The 8,325-nt window shown below is 69.6% G+C and overlaps 1 protein-coding gene across 1 annotated transcript in view; it reads left to right on the forward strand.

Moving 5' to 3' along the window:
* OPLAH (5-oxoprolinase, ATP-hydrolysing) overlaps positions 1 to 8,325 on the forward strand; it is a 12,570-nt gene that overhangs the window by 3,670 nt on the left and 575 nt on the right. Inside the window, 22 exon segments of the mRNA XM_077758128.1 lie at positions 351 to 574; positions 651 to 842; positions 1,375 to 1,474; positions 1,558 to 1,681; positions 1,816 to 2,011; positions 2,092 to 2,257; positions 2,371 to 2,616; positions 2,746 to 3,011; positions 3,165 to 3,277; positions 3,363 to 3,533; positions 3,712 to 3,847; positions 3,849 to 4,010; positions 4,109 to 4,221; positions 4,438 to 4,589; positions 5,208 to 5,368; positions 5,466 to 5,567; positions 5,642 to 5,816; positions 7,190 to 7,374; positions 7,494 to 7,640; positions 7,724 to 7,858; positions 7,980 to 8,129; positions 8,222 to 8,323. Coding sequence (XP_077614254.1) covers positions 351 to 574; positions 651 to 842; positions 1,375 to 1,474; positions 1,558 to 1,681; positions 1,816 to 2,011; positions 2,092 to 2,257; positions 2,371 to 2,616; positions 2,746 to 3,011; positions 3,165 to 3,277; positions 3,363 to 3,533; positions 3,712 to 3,847; positions 3,849 to 4,010; positions 4,109 to 4,221; positions 4,438 to 4,589; positions 5,208 to 5,368; positions 5,466 to 5,567; positions 5,642 to 5,816; positions 7,190 to 7,374; positions 7,494 to 7,640; positions 7,724 to 7,858; positions 7,980 to 8,129; positions 8,222 to 8,323 — 3,518 coding nt within the window.

An 8,325-nucleotide genomic window follows, 5' to 3' on the forward strand; every position in this document is an offset into this window, starting at 1 on the left:
GGGAAGCCACCTGCCCTCGGGCCCCGTGCCCCCCCGCGCTAACGGAGCCCGGACCCGCCAGCCCGTGGGCTCCCGCGACGCCGCCGCCTCTGCGAGGCCTGCTCCGGCGCCGGGGTTTCCGCCGCACCCTGCCCCTGCGGCACCGAGAGCGGGTAACCAGGGGGTTGGGTCTGGCGCCCCCGCCTGCCCGGCTCTGGCCGTGCCTCGCGCTGCCCTCCCGGCTGCCCTGCAGCCCTGGCTCTGCCCACGGCCCCTCCTTGGACCTGGAAGCCCCCCATGCCCTCCGCAGCCCCGAGGCCACCAAGGCGCATGACCCCCCGCCTGCCGCCTGATCTGCCGTCTCTGTCCAGTTCTCCCAGGACTGCCGGCTGAAGAGTCACTGCTAGACTCCAGCCCTGTCCCCATGGGCAGCCCTGAGGGGCGTTTTCATTTCGCCATCGACCGTGGGGGCACCTTCACAGATGTCTTTGCCCAGTGCCCCGGGGGGCACGTGAGGGTCCTGAAGCTGCTCTCAGAGGACCCTGCCAACTATGCAGACGCACCTACTGAGGGCATCCGCCGCATCCTGGAGCAGGTGGCCAGGGCAGGGCAGAGTGGCGGGGGGGGGGGCCTGGGGAGCAGGGGACTCACGCTGACCGTGTGGTTGCCAGGAGGGGGGCCTGCTGCTGCCGCGGGACCGGCCGCTGGACACCAGCCGCATTGCCAGCATCCGCATGGGCACCACAGTGGCCACCAACGCGTTGCTGGAGCGCCGGGGGGAGCGGGTGGCGCTGCTGGTGACACGCGGCTTCCGAGACCTGCTGCACGTGGGCACCCAGGCCCGAGAGGACCTCTTTGACCTGGTGAGCGCACCCCCTCCAGCCGGGTCGTGCAGCTCACAGTGTCCCAGGGATGCCATGGGCCCTCGGAAGGGTCAGTGCTGGCCCAAGGCCGGCAGCGTATAGGCAGGGGGAGGGCCCAGGCACCCCTAGCGGGCACTGTGTCCCCCAGGCCCTCAGGGTGGTCACACGTTGTCTTGTTCCCACCTGTCACCATGCCCTGTCCTGGATCCTGGGTATGGAGCGAGCCAGACATGCTGTTCGGGGTGAGGGGGGTAGGGGCCCACCCCTCCCCACCCCCAAACTCTCCCACTCCCCTACCCCCACACCTACTGCTGGGTTCCTCCGGGGAGCTGCCCTTGTGGGGGTGGGGCGTTTTCTGCACTCAGAGAGCCGCCCCCTGTATGGGCCTTGCTGGGGCTGCCCCGTCTGTGTCTCCTGGGCCCGCGGACCGGCCTCGTGGGACACATCCGCCCGCCTGCACTGCCCCGCCCACGCGGGACCCCAGCAAGGACCCTCGGGCCTGGGCGTCCTCTGAGCCTCTGCCTGCCCCCAGGCGGTGCCCATGCCTGAGGTGCTGTACGAAGAAGTGCTGGAGGTTGACGAGCGCGTGGTGCTGTACCGCGGGGAGCCAGGCGCAGGGACACCCGTCAAAGGTGCGGGCGCCCCGGGGGGGCTGGGGCATGGGGGCAGCGGGCCCTGATGGGCTTTGGCGCGGTGGTCATGGGCTTCCTGGCAGGCCGCACGGGGGACCTGCTGGAGGTGCAGAAGCCTGTGGACCTTGGGGTTCTGCGGGGGAAGCTGGAGGGGCTCCTGTCCCGAGGCATCCGCAGCCTGGCCGTGGTGCTCATGCACTCCTACACGTGAGTGTGGCCCGGCGGGGGGCTCTGGGCTGGGGCTGCCGGTGAGGGGGGCGCGAGGGCTCCCTGCCTTGGGCTGTGGGGGGGGGGGCCGAGGCCGTGGGCACTTGCGCAGCCCCTCGCGGTCGTCGTTACAGGTGGGCCCAGCACGAGCAGCAGGTGGGCGCACTGGCCCGGGAGCTGGGCTTCACACATGTGTCACTGTCCTCTGATGCCATGCCTATGGTGCGCATCGTGCCCCGGGGGCACACGGCCTGTGCCGATGCCTACCTTACACCCACCATCCAGCGTTACGTGCAGGGTTTCCGCCGTGGCTTCCAGGGCCAGCTCAAGGTGAGCTCCCCTGCCTGCCTGCTCCCGGCCGCCCCCACCCCTGCCTGCCCGGCCCCTCACGGGCTGCTGCTCGGCCGCAGGACGTGCAGGTGCTGTTCATGCGCTCCGATGGTGGCCTGGCGCCCATGGATTCTTTCAGCGGCTCCCGGGCTGTGCTCTCCGGCCCTGCGGGGGGTGTGGTGGGCTACTCAGCCACCACCTACCGGGTGGAAGGTGGCCAGCCTGTCATCGGCTTTGACATGGGAGGTACGGAGGCTGGAGGGGTGGGACCAGGAGTCTCCATCGCTGCCCCAGGGCCGAGCGGTGCCAGGAGGGCGTCCAGGTCTGTGTGGTGACTCCTCACACCCTCCCTCCTCCAGGCACATCCACGGATGTGAGCCGCTACGCTGGCGAGTTTGAGCACGTCTTTGAGGCCAGCACGGCTGGTGTCACCCTCCAGGCCCCCCAGCTGGACATCAACACGGTGGCGGCTNTGCCCCCCCCACCCCCAGCCCTGCCTCCCAACCCACCTCTAAGTACGGCCCTCCCTGTCCCCAGGTCTGGCCTCTTTGTGGTGGGGCCTGAGTCCGCAGGAGCCCATCCCGGCCCCGCCTGCTACCGCAAAGGTAAGAACTGGTATGTGGCCCCCCCCCCCCCGCCCCTTCCCANCCCCCCCTTCATCCCTGACTGACCCTGCTGCCCAGTCCTGGACCCCATCTTCAGCCCCCAACCCCCACACCGTGCACACCTCCCAGGGGGCCCCGTGACAGTGACGGATGCTAATCTGGTTCTGGGTCGCCTACTGCCTGCCTCCTTCCCCTGCATTTTTGGGCCTGGAGAGGACCAGCCACTGTCCTCTGAGGCCTCCCGAAAGGCCCTGGAGGCTGTGGCCACTGAGGTCAACAGCTTCCTGACCAATGGGCCTTGTCCGGCCTCCCTGCTGAGCCTGGAGGAGGTAGCCATGGGGTTCGTGCGTGTGGCCAACGAGGCCATGTGCCGGCCCATCCGTGCACTCACGCAGGTACGCTGGCCTTTGTCCTCGCCTTCGCCTGCCCTGCCCTCCAGCCCTGCCCCCCACCCCCCACCTCCCACTCAGGCGGCCTCATCAGGGTGAGGGATTTGGCGGGGGGGCAGACAGGGCAGGGTGCGCCACCGACCCCCTCTGGCTTCGCAGGCAAGAGGCCACGACCCCTCGGCCCACGTGCTGGCTTGCTTCGGGGGAGCTGGCGGGCAGCACGCGTGTGCCATCGCCCGAGCCCTGGGCATGGACACTGTGCACATTCACAGGTGTGTCTGGGAGCGGTGCACCTGTCGGGGTGGGGGGCTGGCTTTGGGAGGCACCCCCACGTGGCTGAGGCCCCCGTCCGCACAGGCACAGCGGGCTGCTGTCCGCACTGGGGCTGGCCCTGGCCGACGTGGTCCACGAGGCGCAGGAGCCGTGTTCCTTGCCCTACGCACCCGAGACCTTTGTGCAGCTGGACCAGAGGCTGAGCCGCCTGGAGGAGCAGTGTGTGGACGCCCTGCGGGCCCAGGGCTTTCCCAGGTGGGGTTGGCAGGGGTGGGGGGGCTCGGCCAGGCGGGGGGCTTACGGCCTCCCACCNGCTTTCTTGCCCCATGTCCCAGGTGGCGTGGTCTGGGAGGGCTGGCGTGCCGCGCGTGGAGGAGGCAGGCGGGGCGCCCCGGGCCCAGCTGTGCCTGGCCCACCCCCCCCGCGGCCGCAGGTCCCAGATCAGCACCGAGAGCTTCCTGCACCTGCGCTACCAGGGCACAGACTGTGCCCTCATGGTGTCTGCCCACCAGCACCCGGCCACGGCCCGCTCGCCCCGCGCTGGCGACTTTGGGGCCGCCTTCGTGGAGAGGTATGGCAGNGTGGATGCGCAGGTACATGAGGGAGTTTGGCTTTGTCATCCCTGAGCGGCCGGTGGTGGTGGACGACGTGCGCGTGCGGGGCACTGGCCGCAGCGGCCTTCGCCTCGAAGACGTCCCCAAAGCTCAGACCGGGCCTCCCCGTGTAGACAAGGTGGGTGGCTCTGCCTTGGCCCGTGCACCCGCAGGGACGTGGGGAGAGCCAGGGAGGGGCTGGACCTAGGAGCCTCACCCATCCCACAACCTCCTCAGGTGACCCAGTGCTACTTTGAGGGGGGCTACCAGGAGACCCCCGTGTACCTGCTGGGAGAGCTGGCCTGTGGGCACAAGCTTCAGGGGCCCTGCCTCATCATCGACAGCAACAGGTGAGCTGGAGCCTGGCTTCTGGGGCCACAGCTGCCAGGGCCTGGGTGAGCTCAGGACGCTGGCGGGGCCGCTCTGGCCCGAGGCTGCAGGGGTAGCAAGGACGCCGGGGCCCATTATGGTTGGGGTGCCCCTCGGCCTGGGGACGCGGGGTCCCTACCTGGGATGGGGGAGGGGTCTGGCTTGGCGTCTCCAGCCCCAGGCGCCCCTGCCCTCAGCACCATCCTGGTGGAGCCGGGCTGCCAGGCAGAGGTGACTGACACCGGGGACATCCGCATCACCGTGGGGGCTGAAGCCCCGAGCATGGTGGGCGCCCAGCTCGACCCCATCCACCTGTCCATCTTCTCACACCGCTTCATGAGCATTGCTGGTGAGTGGCTGCCCTGGTGCCCATGGCCCTGCTCCCGGTGGGAGGGGCACACACTGGGGAGAGGTAGTGCAGGCACGTGGCTGGCAGGGCGTGCAGAGAGAGACAACGTGTGACCCAGGGGAAGGGGCAAAAGGGGAGTCCCTGCTGGCGACAGGGTGGGTGTGGGCCCTAGGACTGCACCCGGGCTCAGGCAGTGTGAGCACCTAATTCCCGCCAGCCTTGATGGGGCCTGAGGTCACCATCCTGTGTGTGGACGAGGAAGAGGCTTGGCATAGGGGGCCCGTCTGTGCGGGGTCAGGCTGGGGTCCTGTTGGGGGTCCCGAGTCCAGTGCCTCTGCACTGATTTCTTACTGTGCTAGGCAAGGTGGGGGGCTGATGTGGGGTATCAGGTTCTTGGTGAGGCTTTGAGCAGGGATGGAGAATTAGGGGGTACGTCTCACATGGGCAGGACATGGCCTGGCTGCAGCCTCACCGCGTCCAGCAGGCCACCACCGCGTCTGGGTCCTGGGTCTGGAGGCAGAGGCCTTGAAGGCAGCTGTCCTGCCTCTCCATCCCCGAGGGCCGCGCTGGGGGGGTGGGGGTGGGGCCAGCGGGCGCCTGGTCACTCTGTGCCCCCAGAGCAGATGGGCCGCATCCTGCAGCGCACGGCCATCTCCACCAACATCAAGGAGCGTCTGGACTTCTCCTGTGCCCTCTTTGGGCCCGATGGGGGGCTGGTGTCCAACGCCCCCCACATCCCCGTGCACCTGGGAGCCATGCAGGAGACGGTGCAATTCCAGGTCTGGCGGCCCCCTCTCTGCTTTCCTCAGCCCACCCCTTCCTCGCCCCACCCCTCGGCTCACCCCTGCCATCTCCACAACTGTGTCCTGGCCTCAGATCCAGCACCTGGGGGCTGACCTCCACCCTGGTGACGTGCTGCTGAGCAACCACCCCAGAGCCGGGGGCAGCCACCTGCCGGACCTGACCGTCATCACGCCGGTGAGGGCCGCTGCCTGGGCATCTCCGGGGGGTGAGGGCGGCCCACACAGCTCACTGTGGCTCTCCACGTGCAGGTGTTCTGGCCGGGCCAGATGCGGCCTGTGTTCTACGTGGCCAGCCGCGGACACCATGCGGACATCGGGGGCGTGACGCCCGGCTCCATGCCCCCCCACTCCACCACACTGCAACAGGAGGGCGCCGTCTTTCTGTCTTTCAAGCTCGTCCAGGGAGGAGTCTTCCAGGAGGAGGGTGAGTGAGTGGGGTTGGGGCGACGGTGAGGCTGGGGGAGGAGGAGTCGATGGGCCAGCCACCGGCCAAGGCCTGCCTTGCGGAGCCAGCCACCGACCCAGGTGGTTGCGGATCATCTCCGAGGAATGATCGGAGGAGCTGAGGCAAATTCGTTCTGGGCCCAGGAAGGCCTCAGTGGTTTTGGGGGTGGCGAGTGGGCCGCGACGCCCACGGAACTGGGGCACAGGAGGGAGAGGAGCTGCCTCAAGGTAGGCACTGCTCACAGTGGCTGGTCTGCAACGTGTCGGCACTGGGCCTGTGGGCTGCCGAGCGGTGAGGACGGGGGCCGGGCCTGCAGGCTCGGGGGGAACGTTCCGGGCCCCTACACCATGAGAGCCCCCCGCCCACGTGCAGGGCAGATGGGGGTTGGAGGGTGGCCCAGAGGCCAGGCTCGGAGCGGGGAGTGGGGTGGGGGCAGCAGCAGGGGTAAGGACAACGGTTTTGGAGACCAAGGCTGGTAAGTGATGGGATCTGGGGGTGAGGGCTTGGAGTCAAGTTCAGACAGCCGGAAGGTGGAGGGAGGAACTGAGTGGGCACTGAGTGGGCACAGAGCAGCGAGGCCGGGCAGAAGCTGCGGTGTGGCCCGGGGACGGGGCGGTACAAACACAGAGCTGGTCTGTGGCTGCAGGTGTGCGGGGCACCAGCGGGTGAGAGGAGGCAGGGTGGCGGGGGGAAGAAAGAGCCTCAGGCTGCTGTGGATGCGGAAGACACAGGGTGACCCAGGCTGGGCCGCTCCCTTGCCCAGTGTGTGTGGTGGGGACAGAGGGCAGGGCCAGGGATCATGGGAGGAACATGGGCAGGCACGTGGCAAAGGACACGTGGCCAGGGAACCTCAGAGAGTCCTGGGAGCTCTGCTGGGGAGAGGCCTTCCCCGCGTCTCCCTGGGGCTCGCCAGGGGGGCAGAGGCCTGGGTGGGACGTGTTTGGAGGTAGGGCACGAGGCTCGGAGAGCTAGCTGATGCTCTTGCAAAGTGGCTGAGAGGGGCCAGTGGGCGCCATCGGACTGAGGGCAGTGGGCAGGTGGGGCAGAAGGAATCAAAGGTACGAGGACCCCCGTTCCTCCCCGGGCACCTCCAATTCCTGTGAGAGCGCAGGCAAAGCCTAGGGTGCCCTGGGCGCTGGACTGTGGGAAGGAGAAGGTCGAGCAGACGGGAAGAGGCTGCAGGTTTAGGGGGTGCCGGGGCGGGGGTGTCAGCAGGGTTGTGGGAAGCCAGGGAAGGGTCAACATGGGGAGCCCCCCCCAGAGCCCGGCAGAGGCGAAGTCGGCGCCGAGCAGGGCCGGGTAGAACCCCCCTCCCCCCGGAGGCTGGCTCAGCGGTGACCCCATCCACGCAGCGGTAGCCGAGGCCCTGCGGGCTCCAGGCAAGATTCCAGGCTGCAGCGGCACGAGGAACTTGCACGACAACCTGTCAGACCTCCGCGCCCAAGTGGCCGCCAACCAGAAGGGCATCCAGCTGGTGGGAGAGCTCATCGGGCAGTATGGCCTGGACGTGGTGCAGGCCTACATGGGCCACATTCAGGTGGGGCTCGGGCTCAGGAGCCGGGGGGCGCTCTGGGCGTGCCCCCGGCCATGCGGGGAGGCGCGCGCACCTGGCGGCCGCAAGGCAGCGGGGCTGCGGCTGAGCGCGCCGTCCGCCAGGCCAACGCGGAGCTGGCTGTGCGGGACATGCTGCGGGCCTTCGGAAGCTCCCGGCAGGCCCGGGGTCAGCCGCTGGAGGTGTCAGCAGAGGACCACATGGACGACGGTTCCCCCATCCGGCTCCGCGTGCAGATCAACCTGAGTCAGGTGAGGCCGCGCGGTCGAGGCCCCGGGCATCCGCGGCGTGCGCTGCTGCTGACCTGCGACGCCTCCCCGCCCCCCGCGCACAGGGCAGCGCCGTGTTTGACTTCAGCGGCACCGGGCCCGAGGTGTTCGGCAACCTCAACGCGCCGCGGGCCATCACGCTGTCGGCGCTCATCTACTGCCTGCGCTGCCTGGTGGGCCGCGACATCCCGCTTAACCAGGTGCCTGCCCTCCTGCGCGAGCTGGGGCGGGGGTCAGCCCGACAACCTGGGGGCGCTGGTCGTAGGGCCACGTTGATTTCCCGACCGCCCTGAGAGCTGCCCCCCGCCCCCCGCCCCCCAGGGCTGCCTGGCGCCGGTGCGCGTCGTGATCCCCAGAGGCTCCATCCTGGATCCGTCCCCGGAAGCAGCCGTGGTGGGTGGCAACGTGCTCACGTCGCAGCGCGTGGTGGACGTCATCCTGGGCGCCTTCGGGGCCTGCGCCGCCTCCCAGGTGTGGCGGGGGGTGGGCGCGCCTGGGCGTGCGGTCGGGGAGGGCCTCGGGGAGCCCCTCCGGCCTAGCGCGAGCGCCCTCGCCCCTGCCAGGGCTGCATGAACAACGTGACCCTGGGCAACGCCCGCATGGGCTACTACGAGACGGTGGCGGGCGGCGCGGGCGCGGGCCCCGGCTGGCACGGGCGCAGCGGCGT

This window comes from Crocuta crocuta, unplaced genomic scaffold, assembly GCF_008692635.1.
Source record: "Crocuta crocuta isolate KB4526 unplaced genomic scaffold, BGI_CrCroc_1.0 scaffold327, whole genome shotgun sequence".
NCBI classification, from domain to species: domain Eukaryota; kingdom Metazoa; phylum Chordata; class Mammalia; order Carnivora; family Hyaenidae; genus Crocuta; species Crocuta crocuta.